Below are 16,618 nucleotides of genomic sequence, written 5' to 3'. Positions count from 1 at the left end.
TCTCATCCGTCTAAAGTACTGTTACTTGTACAAAGTCTATTTTTTACCCTGCTGGCTGACTTATTTCTTAAATGAATCCATCATATTTGTTAAAGATTCGCTAAACCCACCTAGCTAGTCAGTCGTCTGTTCCAATAATATTGCTCAACCAGTTCAACATCTACAATATTTTCAAATCAATATTTTTATTTACCATGTTTTTGTAATTACCTCATTCTTTGGTTACTCCCATAATTACTTAAATGCAGTAAGAGCTTATATTTCATTCTGAGCCACAATTTTTTTTTTAAATCGAATTTTAGTTACGCCAAATATGAAATATTTAAGTGGGTTCCAAGAACAATTTACATTTTAAAATCATATTTGAGAGTTGCAACTATTTGGGCGTCTTTATTACATTAAGCTGAAACAGTGACTTAAGTCGCACTGCACTTAATAGTGTTTACTATTGGTACCAAAATACTGATTCAAAAATCGGTATAGATCAGTATTCCATTTCGGAAAGTTGAATATCGTTACTCTAAATAATACCTATTGGTATTTTTTAATGGTACTGACAAGTCATGTCCATGACTTCATGGTGTGTCAACTGACCTGCGTGACCTGACTTTATCCTTACCTATCATAATTCATTGATACTCCACCGGCGTATAATGATAGCACAGACGAGGTTACTATTCTATTTTTGTTCTATTAAAAATCCAATCCCCATTGCTAGTAATATTTTATCAGGTTCACCACTACGCGCCCCCCTCCTGGAATGGAAGCCATCGTAGTTAATTTCTGGTAAATTAATCACATCCAACTGACCTAATTTCATCATGATCTGTTATTATTCACTGGTACCAGAATATCGATAGCATAGACGGGTTTACCATTTTACTCTCATCCAATTTAAAAAAATTACAATTGCCAGCAAATCATAAAACTGGAAACCATAATGAATTGGTCATAATGAATCAACTGATCTGACTTCAACGTCACCGTTTCGTACTGGTGCCCAGTTATTGTATGGGCGGGTGTACAATTCTATCATCATCCATAGGAAAAAACCGCCTAAGTGCGAGTCAAACTATTGCACCGAGGATTCCGTATAAATTACAATTAATATATATATATATATATATATATATATATTTATAAAGTAACTACAAATTCACTGTTTTCAGATATCCTTTCTCTATATTTGTGCTGTACGGCATTTCTTCCAGCCTTTTATAATTCTAGGTCAATAGGATTACCCTATAGGTCAAAATTTACGCAATAAATGGCCGTAGCTTTTGACTATTGACTTAAAAATTTGATTTTTTCACAGTAAAGGGATTGCAGACTCTAGTATTTGATATTATTTTTTTGATAACCTTATATCTTCTTTTGTTTCTGAGAAAGAGGGGCTTGTCACACAGAGAGACAGATGGATAACAAAGTGATTCTCTAAAGATTCCGTTTTTTCATTTTGGTACGGAATCCTAAAAAGCAACATTTGTCGTCCACAATACAGACGATAACTACGTATGGTAAAAGACAGGTTACGACCCTCTTTTATGTATCTCCAAGTGAGATTGCTTATTGTGTTTTTTTTTTAAGAACGGTTTTTAGTTAAAATCTATAACGCCACATTATTATAGTGTTTTTTTATGTTTTTTGTATCAAATAAAATGTAACAATCAGATAAAAATAAATCTATTTATTTATGTATTCATTTTTTGCTTTTATATATTCATTTTTAATATAGATAGTAGGTTGTAACAAAAATGTACACAGGTGCACTTATCCCGTAAAAGGAATTCTTCCAGTCTTAAGAATCAAAAAGGAGAAAGTATCTTTAGGGTTTGTACATAAAGCATATATGGCACAAATATGATAAGTAATAAATATTTACTATTTCATATTTACTATTTTTATGTAACTACAATTTAATTCTTATTATATGTACCTAAGAATCTTTATTTGTTTTAAATATTTTTAAAACAGTGACTGTTTGTTCATCCAAATAAAAAATATAACAAAAATGTCAAATCTATGGTTTCATTGAATAAAAATAAATCAAAAGTACTCATGGTTGGTATAAAGTCTCACGTTCAGTTAGATTTAGATCTACTGATATTTTTTGCAGTTGAAAATACTTTTTAACTATGTCTGTGATATATCCATTGATTGGATGTTAACTAGAACGTGCAATCATCACACATCGCTGACTCTGACAACAATGGTGTAATTTTACTGTAAATATATATATACCAGCCATTGCCTATTTAACATAAATAACCCAACAGCTAAGTGTTCACACATATTGTGCAAATGTAATGAAAACTATTATATTATGATTATATGTATATTACTAATATAATTTCTTTAATATGATAAACGACTGAACGTATTTGTATTTTGGAACGGCATTTATTTATTTAAACTTTAATGCACAGTGAAATTATGTTCATATGGCGGACTTAACACCAGACGGTGTTCTCTACCAGTCAACCATTGGGCAAACCAAACATTTAGTACATAGATAGGTCACAATATCTAATATTAACAAGTAGGCCATTTTATCCTAATTCGGGCAGGAAAAGCCGCAAGATAATAATTATTAAGTAGGTATATTATGTAGTTACATGTAATTGTATAAATTAGTATGGGACCTTTAAATCTGATGAATATTTATATCACACAAAATCGATAACCCAGAAATATCCACTTATTAAAAGAACGGTGTATATACGTAGGTATAACCGTCCACAACTCCATGTACGTAGGTACATGAAGTTGTGGACGGACTGCGTTGTTTATAACGGCCGCTAGCCTATATGTAGCCAAGGTTGTCAAACGCAAGCTAGATCCTGCATACAAAAGATGCTGCCAGACCGTTGGCTGTGTACTTAGTACTGTACACAGAATTGTGATCACGTTCCCAACACAGCGGAAACGTGTGACCAGATTTGCAAGTACCCATTAAAGAGCTTTGCAGCAGCAGTTGTCCTGCGACTTTGTGATTGAACGGATATATTCGATTGAACTTACTGATACTTGCAGTAATAAAATAATTAATTTTATTGATAAATCAAAAACAAGTCCAAATAATTCGTTAATTTTACATAAAAGAATTAAAAACCCGTAGCAAGCTAAACTCTATCACAACGGCGCAGTACGGGGACGAGGCAATGACTGCATGGACCATGTTCAGTTGGAGAAGATTATACAACGGAAGAGTTGAAGAAGTGACCGATGAAACAAGGGTAGAATTACCAGCAGACACTAGACAATTAGTGTACAATGTGTACGTGTACTTCAGTCGACGGCCAGGAAGAAGCGCCAAGGCTGCACTGACCAAGACGGCAAGCGCTACTATGTTGCCCAGAGATATAGTTGCAGACATTATAAGAGATAAATACAGAGAATGAGAACTGTTAAATGTAATCGATTTGAAAGTTTAAAGTTGCCACAAGCATGTGTTATCTCGACATAGAATTCTCTACAGACAAAACCGTGCTACTTGGTGAGTCGAGTTGATAATGATCATTTAAGAAATGTATTAGGTATTGATTAGTTTGCAAGGTTCTGGTTCTTAGCAATCAATAATATACCTACTCACCTAACTATTGTTAATGTATAAGTTACAACTTAAATTGGCGGGATGTGTAAATAATTGAATTGAATATTTATGTTAAATGATTAGGGTACATAATAATAGGTAAATATACCACACTTTTAGAATAACTTTTTATCAAATTTGTGGTTCACAATAATTAAGGGGACGTGTATTAATTACGTAAGATTTTTTATTTTAAAAGGTGTAACCTCTTTTTTTATAGGACTCTACTCCACCTCCTTTCAAAGGTTTTTAAATAAGTAAATTTATTTTATACCTATATCTTGCTTTATTTTAATTTATAACTAAATTTTTAACACTGATTCCAAAAAATTTTTTTTTCTGAATAATTAGAAATGAATAAAAAGTTCATACCACATTTTCATTTACCCCAAGCCTATTAATGACATTTGGTGGAATTTTGTTAGACTATCTTAAGCTCACGTAATTAATAAACAGCCCCTACGTAAGTATTATGTATCTATACGCATTGATCTCAATTAGGTATTTTGTAAAACTGATAATACAGAAATACGGAAGTGTACTTTAAGCAATAAAATATATTAATAATATATCCTTATCACTGATTTTCTCTTCTGTTCCTCAAATCCTGTACATAGATAATTGTCTATTTAATTCAACTTTGGTAATTTTTATTATTTTTAAAATTTATAAATTTAGAATTTTTAAATATAGAACTAAATTAAGGAAATTGATATACTATTTACATAGATAAAATTATAAATAATTTATAAAGTATAAAATAATATTATAAGTATTATACATTAATTCGTGATATTAGCAAGTACATAAAAAATAAATTTTCTTTTAAGTAATCCAACATTATAGTTCATTAAATTTAACAGTCCTTCAATTTTTTATTTTATGTAATACAAGAGAAGGTATAAAGACAAACTATAGAAATAAATTTTACATAAGAATCCTGATAAATTTTAGCTTGACCAGGACAATGAAAACGATTTGTTTACTCACTCAAATCTGTGCCATTAACAACTAGTGATTTTTGGCCGGTTTTCAACACTATCTTCCATCATATAAATAGTATATAACACGTTGTTGTTGAGTACACCAGGATCAGGGCCACACTTGTTTACAAAAAGCAAAGTAGGCTAGACAATATAAATCTGGATTGTAGTTTGTAAAGATAACGGCGCATTATTTTAGGCGCACTTCTTTTTAGGTTTGAAACAAATTTACCACACGTTCAATTTCAAAGTAGTATATAGTACCTAACGCCACTAATTATTGCACTGCACTGGTTATTTCAGGCGTGCACACACGTAAAAGTACAATACACTCTGATTCACACTAACTTGAAAGTTTCAACACCCAAGCAATTCTTCAATGCCACAGATGGGCTGTGATCGGATGAAACCACGCGTGTTTCTTATGTATTACTAGGCGAATTGCAGATGCAATATTATTATATTAATTGCATTTTTTATACTGGTGGAAGTAGCATAGCTAACAATTAACTAATTAAAAGTGGAACGGTAACCATTCGTCACAAGTTGACACGAATAACATATTAAAGATAATATTGCGCTGACCAGGTATAACTTAGGTATTAAAAGACTAAAAAATAGGAGTACGAACATTCTGTTTTGAAGTGGGTTGATTGCGAGTAGGCGACATTGCATTGTTTTAGTATAATTACGAAAGATTTTTAGAGGAGGTTGATTTATATGTAGGTTCATGAGTTGGAAGTTTAAAGAAAAGTAAATGCTAAAGGAACAAACGTAGTGATGTATTTAGTTTAAAAAAGATAGAACTTGCTAATAATGGTATGGTAGTGGTAAGTAAGTAGTTTGAGTAGATACCTGTTCACTATTGCATACTACATTGTAAAATACTTCTATCAAAGCGTTATCAAAGCAAATTTGAAAACGAAATTTCCTCATTTGGTTATCCGATGCAATAAAATCCAACTAATCAAGCTCAGAATGTAACTTAAGCTTCTTACACTTCGTCTTATGTTATTTTATACTCTATTTTATAAAAAAAATATATAAAACGTTAATATAATAAAACTGTAACTAGATGATATCTGCACATGGAAGATATTTAAGTTAATATGAGGGGTCCTAATAAGACCAACAGATGCTGAAAGATTATTTTTTAGAAATTTTGTCTGTCTGTTTTGTATGTTTATATCGCCATCACGTAAAAACTACTGTACCAAATTAAATACGTTTTTTACAATTGTGTTCTTGAAGAAATAAATTTAAATATGGTGTATATTTTCATACGTTCTCTATCTTCATACGTCATCTATAAAAAACCACTTGGTCTCTTTATAAATTACTTTTGAAATCTACACGTACGAAGTAGTGAGAAAAAAGTTAGAACTAAAATATAATATCAAAATTGGTTTTTATGTGGAGTGCATTTTCTCGAATGTTAATGACAGAAGTCTTTAAATTTGCATTTGAGATTTATACTTCAAATTAACTGTATTCAGTACAGATGTGTCTTTTGTTTTTAATTTTACTTTTCAATACAAAAATTTCGATTACGATTATGATGATTCTAATCAACATTTCCCATTTATGTCTGTCTATGCATGTATTAATTGTTAGGGAAACAGCAAATTTTTGCCCATATCGGATTCTGCAGACTTTGTACAAATATGAACGACTCTGTTCCTTTTCCAATACACCAAGCTCTTATGTGGTGCTCTATTTCAAATTGAGTTCAGGGGCAGTGGCCGTTAACAAATAAGTAAGCATATTCAATAATGTAGATGAGGTTTCATTGAAAACTTATAGAATTATTAAATAGCGTAAATCAACATGAGACCTGTGAATTATAATATATAGATATAAATATGCCACAGCGTGGTAGGTCCTATTGTGAATCATACCGCATACCTACCTATCTACATAGTAATATTTATCTTCCCCCAAGTCCGGGGTTATTTTCATTCAAGATTGCGGTTAAACACTTATAAATAATACTGGTTATATTTATTTACACTTATAATAAATGATGTCTGTCTTTTTTTGATCCCTTTTAATCAACTACTGTGACGTATGTAGGTTGGCATCTATTTTGAACACGATTTAAATGGTTTTAATGATTATACTTAATATTTTTTGTGTTATCTATATATTAGATATTTAAGCGACTTCAAAAAAGAAGAGGTTCTCATTAAAAACTTCTCAATTCGATTACATTTTTTGTGTGTATGTTACGCAATAAACATAATATTCTGAACTAATTTCGATTTCTTTTTGCAATCGATAGGATTATTAAGTACTGTGTTAGTCCTATATTATTTTTATTACGATTAAAACAACAGTCTTTTGCGGAAGAAATATTGAAATACGATTCGGTATTCTCAATTAAAATATGTAATCGTTGACACACATGTTGTCACAAAAAAGTTATAAAAACATTGATGAAAGATTACTAATCAATATTAATTATGCCACTACTGACTTTGCGGATTTTTTAGAAAAGCAAAATATATATTATTATTTTACTACCTGTGTAGACCTATTTTGCAAGAAATCATAATGATAAAAAAACCATTATAGGAATATACATAGGGTTCTACCAAATAGATTAAATAACCTTTATGTCAATAGGTTAATTTGTTGGAGGCGGTAGAGGCGATTGTGAGGCGCCATTCAATTAGATGCGAGACAAATTTATCTCTGTGTACATGCAATCACATTATTACAGTGTCGTGAGCTTTTATTGGAAGTAAATATCAATAAATTGTTCTTTGCGAGTAACAACTTCACAAGGACACGGGTATGCTAAAATAGAGTGGGTCGATAGAGTTACTAACAAAACTAGCTATGTAGGCATGGATGGTAAAGATAGACAGCACTGTAAGTGTTTATATTAACAGCTAATTTTATTGTTAAATGTTTCGTAAGTACTAAGTAAAGTTCTGAAGTTGATCTCAATCCTAAAACTAGTAAAAGATTTTCGTCAAAATGACATGAAAGTCAACCCGTATTAAGTAATTTATGTTCTTAATGGGCGTGAAGTCGTGAGATTTCCTTATTAATATATAAAAATTCCTTGTTATGATGTTCGTACACGTTAATCTTTGAAACTGCTCAACCGTTGTTAATGAAATTTTATTAATGTTTACTAGGTATTTACTCGCAACTCGAGGCGGTAAAAGAACGTTTGCGGGGTCAGCTAATTTAATATAAATCAAGGGAAGTTTGTAAAAAACTTATTTATAAATTTTGTTACTTTTCAACAGTTTATATTACTATATATTCATATATCCATATTTATTTTAAACCCAGATACATAACAGAGTAAGAATCTAATATACACCACAATTTCTCATTCTTAGGATGTCGTAAGAGACGATTAAATATAGAAGAAACAATATGCCTATGAAAGAAAATGAAATCTCGATACACTAAGCCATAAGGACAAGACGTCTTTTTTTTTTATTTGCGAAATGAAATAGCAGCCTCTAATCATTATCGGTTTACGCTAGCAAGGTACTTTTTTTAATAGGTGAAAACGGCATGGCAATCCCGCCTGCTCTATCGGTATACACTGGCGGGGTACCAGTGAAGGGTGATAGATGAGAATGAAAACAGGCCAGTTAGCCCATCATGATGAATTCATCAGGAATTAACCACGATAGTTTGCCAGGGGAAACCGCGAGGAGGTCGACCTGGTTGGGTATATTGCTAGCAATGGGATTCTCAGTCTCCATTACTAACAATCCTTCCCCCCTGGCAAGGTACTAGTGAAGGATGATAGCTGAGGACGAATCCCAGGAATTAACCAAGCTAGCAAAGGGGCCAATATTTTAGCATAATAATAACAAGTCTGAAGCCTGCTTTTATGGGAAAAGGTATGTATCTAGTAGTAGGATTTTAATGGATTGCTATGGTAAGTTCATTAAAATCTGTCAAGTTATTTAAGGTACATGTTTCTCCAAAGACACATACACCTAAAGTGCATTATCCTCCTTATTTCAGTAGTTAGCTAAAAACTATAGTAGTACAATATTATTGAACTAGCTGTATCTTGCAGATTTACTCACATTCATTAAAATATCATATATTGAGATGATGATCTATTAAGCTTAGATCCAGGTTTACCTTACCAGAAAGATACTGTACAAAAATCATCTGCTTGGGTAACTAGATATAGTATCCCATTCGTGTTTCTGCTGTAAAGCAGTTGTGTCTGCATAGCTTTGTTTTGGTTTGAAAAGTAGTAAATAGATGTCTTACTCATATTATTGCCATGAAACAGCTATTGGTATGGCTGTGGCTATCTGTTTGATGGGAATATCACAATGAAATTACAAGGTACAGATGCATAACACTTTAGTTCTCAGGAATGGCAACGCATAAAGGGCATCACAGGCAATTCAGTATATGTTGTTATGTCCAAGGTACTGTTCATGTCTAAAGATGATGATTACCACTTTCCATGAGGTGGGCCAACGTTTTATTTGTCATTCTGAGTTGCATAAAAAAATAAAAAACCTGGCTACCTTAGACTCAATGGTAAGTCTTTAAAGGTACTTGATAGCCTCTCCCACTTGAGAATGGAATAAAAGGTGAATTGGGATTGAGTTTAAAATGATGTCTGAGTTTTTATTGATCTTATTAATTCTTGATCCTTTGGGCTTTCCCTTTATATCCCCTAAAGCCAGTACTGATAGAGCCATTGAAATATAAAATCTTTTTTATTTTCATAAATTATTCTTTGAGTCAAAGATGTTACCATTATTTTGAATGTTTAATGAGATTTCCATATGAACACTAAAAATAGTGCACAAATTATGTGTTACATTCTATGTGCTTTAAGCACATGTTATTAATTATTTAAAAAACTGAATATATTTCTCTCAAATATAAAAAAAACAACTTGAACTGGTCTAAAAGAAAATTAGATAGGTAAATATAGTATTGTGTGTGGTGTGTATGTTCACAAAACAATTTTAAGTAAAATTGGGTGCTTTATATGAAGGCTTAAATTTTAACCAGCAATTATTAAATTCAATTCTCATTACTGTAGAAGTTTACTATGCAATTGAGTCCATTTGAGGTTACAATTCTTTAAATTTTTCTCTATAATTATAATTTGATAATTTATCTAAACTATTATGGTATGCACCATTGACAATTAAGTGTAAAACAGTTCTGATGCAAATTTGTTTATACCACTGAGTTATAACTTTCTACTATGTTGCTTTTACTGGTCCTTAGAGTAATCCTTTTACTGTAATATGAAACTGAAATTTTAGGAATTGGCAATGGTGCTTCAAAATTAACTCAAATGTAACTTTTTATATGAGTTTCATTGCTAACAACAGTTTAACTGTTTTTTTTTTCAAAAATAATTGATTGTTTACTTGTAAATTAGAGAAAAATACTGTATAGATTAGCAGTAGCAATTTAGTTTCATGAAATTTAAATGACTCAGTTGTGGCTTCATCTAATAATAAAATTAATTAATAATAATCATAAAATTTGCCTCCTACTTTCAATATTATTTTCATTTAGATCTATTAGTTAATTTTGATCTGAATATTAATGTACTATTAGTTCATAATCAAAAAGTTTCAACATTAAATTTTATGAAATAATAATAAACATCACCCATAAGGATATCCACTGACCACCATTTACAAGTTTGTTACTACTTGGTACCTTGACTACTTAAACAATTATCATAAAATTTGACATAGAGGTAATCCTCTAAGGGTGCTCACTGGCCATCCTATGTGCTAGGTTAGGATATAACCTACCCATGAACCAAATATATTTAATAGTTTTAATGTGAAAGAGTGACATCCATCATCTATCCTTATATAGTTCCACATTTATAATATTAATAGGATCTTATTTGTTTAGTTTTATTTTTAATACATATTGAAGTGACAGAATATACGGTAAATTTTGTTGGTGTAATATGATCAGTGGTGTTTATTATTTATAAACTAAGTACTTACCTATCATAAAAGCTGGTGATTGTAACTTTCAATACGTAAATTGTTATTGGATTATTATATACTTATGTAAGTATAATTAAAGTACATTCAGAATATTTCACTAGAGTTATTTAACAAACAATATAGTTTCTTTGTCTGTTGTGCTAGAGATTAAATATAGCTTCGAAGTAGTTTCACGGACTTCATCACCCGCGAATCACGAACTGATTTTTGTCACTCTAGTCTAAAGAAAATGGCACAGATTGTTCATTAGTATTGATTATTTACAAGACTATAATAACACAGAGGCGAAAGGTCCATCGTTGAAACATTTTTGTAAAACATTTTACGTAAACACATTCTTTTAGAACCTTGAGAAAAGCCTTGGCTGAAAGAAACAGGCAAGCATAATAGCGATCCAGTCATCGACGACCAATCAATTCATGTTTTATCAGTTTCTTTTTCTTCATTCTTTCTTCAGTCTTTTTCACAATGATTGCGGTTTACAAATTGGTGTCAAAGTGACAGTGACAGTGGTAAGTAACTGACAAATATGTCCATATCCATAAACTAGAGCAAATACGAATTGAGCTATAACTAAAAACGAATCCAGAAATCCGATTTGGAATAGAAAAAATAAATATTATTGATTTCATATATATGAACATCTAATAGTCATATGACTATTAGATGTTTCATCCAATAATAAAATATAAATTTTCATTTGATCATCTCAGCAATCACCTAATCTTTTTCTGTAGCAATTTCATTTTCTATGTATTATACTTTCTAGTTTATTTCGTACAAACTTGCTGACATCGTCTGTGGAATATTGTGATTACTTTTAAATATTAAGAATCACACATATATATATATATATATATATATATATATATATATATATATATATATATATATATATATATATATATATATATATATATATATATACGTCAGGCAGGCGGCCAGTCGTAAAACCATAAGCTAAATATTTTTATGATATGGATACGTATAAAAAAGATCGCGATAGGTGTACTCCAGAGGCAACGTGCATGTGCAGCACCCATCGCCTGTGGAGAGTGAACAAGGGTTGTGCCTATGGGAAGTGGATAAGGGTTCTTGAACCAATACAGGTGGGGGCAACGAAAGACGCTAGTCCATAAAGTAAGAAAAATATATATCACATTTGGTAGTAGAACGTAGGTTTTATAACTGGAAGAGGAAGAGAGCTAGCGGATGTTTTGAAGAGGCAAAGAATTAAAGTAGCATATTTACAGGAGATCGGACCTGCGATAGACAAAAATCTATTATGGTGGATTATGGACATTTTCAATAGGCACCATTGCAGTCAGAGTTATGGTGGCATTTCAAAAACAGCGTTTCACTTACAAATACATTTCTTTTAAACATTAAAATAAATAATATGTTGGATGTGTGATGTGAATCATATGATTTACAGTTATTATTTTATCATTCCTTTTATTTAACTCCTTGTTCTTAGGTAAAAAAGCAATAAAAATTGTAAAAAAAAACAGTCCCACTGTCACTGTCAGCTGAAGTAGTGACAGTTGATGGAATGTTATTATTATTACTTACTTTTTAATATTGTCTGTAATTTTTTTAGAAAAATAACATGCATATATGAAAAATTGAAAATATATGCTTTGCTTGTTATTCTAGATTCTTTTATTATGATATTATTAATAAATATTTCATAAAAATAGTTACCTATTTCAAATTTCTTAGGTTCAAGTACTGTAAACTTTTTAAGGTATTTTATTAAGTTATTATTACCGTAACACATTTACATTACATTTTACTCTCATATTATTTTACGTAATTTCTTTTATTTCCATCCACCGAATCACAACTATAATTAAAATTTTCTTCATAATTTTAGAAGTCATGGATACCGTTGTCAAAAGTATGTTGGATGAAGATCCAGAAGAAAAAAAGGTATTTGTTGCATTTTTAATTTAGTACCTATTTTCTATAAATACTTATTATACCTGACGTTTGTGTAATCTATCTAGTTAGGGCAAAAATATGCGGTGCAAAATTTTAATAATGGGGAAAGATATATAGGGTGTTGATGGTGGTTCGTTTTTTTAATGGGCGATAATGGAATGATAACCCTAGCCGCGCTATACACCGGCGAGGCACCAGTAAAGGATGATGGGTGAGGATGAAGCAGGTCAGTTAGCCCATCATGATGAATTCAACAAGAATTGTTCACAATGGTTTCCAGAGGGAACCACATGGAGGTCGACCTAATAGGGCATATTGCTAGCAATGAGGCTGTCAAACTCCATTGCTAACAGTCCCTTTCCACCCTGATGGTGGTTCTGTAACCTACATCTACAGGGGGTGTGAAGGCATTGCAATGGGCATGGAAGTAATGGGGATTACCAACCCTATTGCTAGCAATATACTATGTCAGGTCAAATTCCACATGGTCCTACCTGGAAACCATTGCAATTAATTCTTATAAATTCATCACATTGTATTGTTTTTTTTATGGATGATAATGGGATGGCGACCCTGGCTGCCTGCACTAATGGTATGGTTGGTGGTGTATTGGTGGGAATGAAAAGGCAGGTCTCTTAACTTGTCATAATGAATACACCTGGAATTCAGCATGATGATTTCCAGGGGGACCAAGTGGAGGTTGATTTGGCAAGTTATATTGCTAGCAATAGGATTAGTAGTCTGCATAAGTAACAATCTCTTTCCTCTATGATTACCACTTTCCATCAGGTGGCCCATCACCTTGTTTGCTATTTTAAGTTATGTAAAAAAAATGTAAGCATCTCAATCATATATACAAAACTATAGTCAATGTATGGCTCTGATTCTCTATGTCATGAGTATTTTTATTTTATAAGAGTTCAATTATCAATTGAAATCTTATAAAATGAAAAGATCAATTTCAATATCATTTATATTGTTTTCAGGGTTTAGTGGTATTTGGTAGAGATTTATCTAAAATACCATGTTTCCGTGAAAGTTTCTTGTATGGAATTGCTACAGGAGCTGGAGTGGGTTTGGCAGCTTTCCTCAAGACATCTCGACCTATGTTATCACAACACATTGGTTTTGGTACATTCTCTATAAGCACATTAATTTATTGGTCATTCTGTCGATATCAATGGTCTAAACAGAGATTTGATGCACAGTTGCTACAGGAAGCTTTAAAAGATAAGATACTTTATGAAGGTACTGTGGTAGAGAAAGAATTAGAACAAAAAGGTGTTTTAAAATCTGCTTAATTTAGCAGTACCTGATGACCAATCCTGTTTCCTTATTTCTTATAATCTAATCTTCATTTGAGTTGACACATGTTTAGGTTGTATTTATATATTTAAATTAAGAATAAATTGTTCAGTTAGTTTCTCAAAACATGAATTGAGTATAATTATTAAAAAACATGTGTATAGTAACAATAATTGAGGTGGATGATGCCATCTAGTAGATTTTTGTTATTCTTTTCTTTATTTAAAATTAAGAGATAACTTTTCAAGTGTGTAGGAAGTAATATTGGAATTGATTCCGAGCTACCATTCCCTAAACTATCTCTAAAATTATAATTTTAATTTGATAGTTTATCGATACTATTATAGTATTGACTATCTAAATTTAAATGTAATGTATATATGATCCAATTCTACTAAAAAATTTGTTTATACTCGTCTTTAGAATAAACATTTCATTGTAATATCAAATTAATTTTTTAATTTTAAGGTAGACAATGGTGTTTCAGAATCTACTCTATACTCCATTGACTTATTATCATGGAAGTTCGCAAATATGACAAAAGATTTTTTGGAGGTATTTTTTTTATTAATTCCTGTAAGTCATCATAAATACTTTCCTGTATTGTTTACATTACATTACATGTTTACATATCAACTTTTATAATTGTTTAACCACAAAATTGTTATTTGAAAAATTTTTCAACTTCTATACTCTTTATATATATTATACACTAGATGGCATTCAGGCATAATAACTGCTTTATTTATCATAAAATTTAAAAGGAAAACCTATACCTACAGCAATATAATTAAATTAATTTTCTAAAGGGAACATTTTAATAGGACGTATTAGAAGATATTTAATAATGAAATAGGAATTTATGTTTTAATAAATTAACTTTATTAAAATTTATGTATTTAGACAGTTGCTGTAAATAATAATAATAAGGAGAGTACTAGTATATATAATGAGTTTGTAGTTATCAATAAATTTTGTTACCAATAAATTTTGTTACCAATACACACTGTGCTTTGAGTTCGTTAGCTGACAGACCTGCTTTCAGAGATAAGAAAAAAATTAATCTATCTATAGATATTTTCACGATTGTATCGAATTGTATTGTATACATGAGATTGAATGTAATAGCTGCATATGGGGGCTTTTTTAATGGGTGAATATGGAATGGACATCCCGCCTGCATTAACAGTATATGCTGGTGAGACACAAGTGACAGGGGATAAGTGAGGATGAAAGTTGATTAATTACCCCATCATGTTCAATTTTCTAAGAAGTAACTTCAATGGTTTTTAGGGGAAATTGCTAGAAGGTTAACAGGGTGTGTTGCTAGCAATGGAGCTACCAATCCCTATTATTAACAATTCCTTCTCCTTCCTAACTCTTCTGTGAAGTAAAATACTGAGAATATACAAATTAATTTGAGTGGCACTCTCTGTCAACATATTCTAATAGGCTCGGTAAAATATGGGGATTTCAAGTATTATTTATTTATTTATTTTACACTTTACTGCACCAAGTTAAAAACAAATCATCATCTTCCTACTCTTATCCCAATCATTTGGAGTCGGCGTAATATGGTTTTATCCATATTACAAAAAGATTTGGTTTTTTACAAGTTAAAAACAAATACAGTAAATATTGATTAGAAGTGATACAGAAGGCGGCCTTATCTACATTCCTGCACATGGCAGTAGGAGGCCATAACTTTCAAAGCGCGAAGGATGGGCAGCAGCGTCACTCTTAAAGTATCTTGAAAGGCATAACAGCGGTTGCTAACCCGCACTCCCTGAAGTAATAATAAAAATAATAACTTTCAAATTAGATTCAAAGCTTCGTCCACCAAACCATTATACTTGTTTGGAAAAAGGAAGAAACCACTTGGAGATAAGTCAGGAGAATATGGTGGATTGGGAAGCATTTCGTAGCGTAACTCCACTAGCTTGGCTGTTACAACGGCGGAAGAATGAGTAGAGCATTATCGAGGTGAAACAGGATTTTCTTTTTGGCAAGATAAGGCCGTTTTGTGTCGATTTCATTATTTAATTAGTCTGAGAGTATAGCGTAATACTCTCCTTAAATTTTTTTTACCTCTTTGGAGAAAATCAATTAAGATTGTACCTTGTGCGCCCCAAAAAAACCGTGGTCATAAATTTGCCTGCTGACTGAGCCTTCTTCGGAGGACTGCCACTGGCTTCAACCCACTGCTTAGATTGTTGTTTTGTCTTTGGTGTTTTATACACCATATGAATTCATGTTTTATCTACAGTAATGAAACAGCGCAAAAACTCATCTAGGTTTCGTTTAAACAGCCACTAATTAGCCTAGGAAATTGTGATACTCACGTTTTTGGTCAATTGTCAACAAACGTGGCATCCATTTTGCCGACATTTTTCAAATGCAAATGTTCATGGAATATGTTAGAAATTTATTCATATGAGATGTTTACAGTGTTGGCTATCTACCTCAAATTCACTTGTTGATCTCCGAATTCGATATCGTGAATTTTCGTGATCATTTTTGGAGTGGTTATCTCAGTTGGACGTCCTGAACGAGGTGCGTCTTCCGTGCTTGTTCTACCACGACGAAACTCGGTAAACCAGTTGTGAATCATCTTAAGTGACGGAGAATATTCACCATAATTCGAAATTACATACACGAAATTTCGTGTATATATTTTCAAAACAATGCCCTGTCCAAACATTTCATAAATTATATATTGATATTAAAGCTTCATACATTTTTACTGGACTTATTAATCTGCCTTTTTAATTAAAAATTGTGTTCCACAAAAAAATCCACTTCAA

The 16,618-nt window shown here is 31.4% G+C and overlaps 2 protein-coding genes across 3 annotated transcripts in view; one reads left to right on the top strand and one right to left on the bottom strand.

Moving 5' to 3' along the window:
- The window catches only part of LOC128201882 (protein numb), a 36,184-nt gene extending 25,164 nt beyond the window's left edge, over window positions 1–11,020 (bottom strand). Inside the window, exon 1 of one of the 2 annotated variants that reach the window (XM_052900199.1) lies at window positions 10,563–11,020. The gene's annotated coding sequence lies outside the window, so the exon portion shown is untranslated. Of the gene's footprint in view, window positions 1–4,582; window positions 4,853–10,562 lie in introns of those variants that run through there. The other variant, XM_052900200.1, reaches the window with a different exon arrangement.
- A 1,072-nt stretch (window positions 11,021–12,092) lies between these two features.
- On the top strand, window positions 12,093–14,800 carry LOC113512364 (cytochrome c oxidase assembly protein COX20, mitochondrial). Its single transcript, XM_026896194.3, has 3 exons — window positions 12,093–12,312; window positions 12,442–12,497; window positions 13,496–14,800. Exons 2-3 carry the CDS (start codon window positions 12,447–12,449, stop codon window positions 13,808–13,810), a joined length of 366 nt encoding a protein of 121 aa, XP_026751995.1. The 5' UTR covers window positions 12,093–12,312; window positions 12,442–12,446; the 3' UTR covers window positions 13,811–14,800.
- Window positions 14,801–16,618: the final 1,818 nt, after the last annotated feature.

This window comes from Galleria mellonella, unplaced genomic scaffold (assembly GCF_026898425.1).
Source record: "Galleria mellonella isolate WM207_F2 unplaced genomic scaffold, CSIRO_AGI_GalMel_v1 utg64, whole genome shotgun sequence".
NCBI lineage: Eukaryota > Metazoa > Arthropoda > Insecta > Lepidoptera > Pyralidae > Galleria > Galleria mellonella.
This window is presented reverse-complemented; position numbering and strand designations above follow the sequence as displayed.

Coding starts and splice junctions, on each gene's coding strand:
- LOC113512364 (XM_026896194.3), top strand. CDS start 12,447: ATGGATACCGTTGTCAAAAGTATGTTGGATGAAGATCCAGAAGAAAAA. Junction 12,498..13,495: donor AAGATCCAGAAGAAAAAAAG/GTATTTGTTGCA, acceptor TATTGTTTTCAG/GGTTTAGTGGTATTTGGTAG.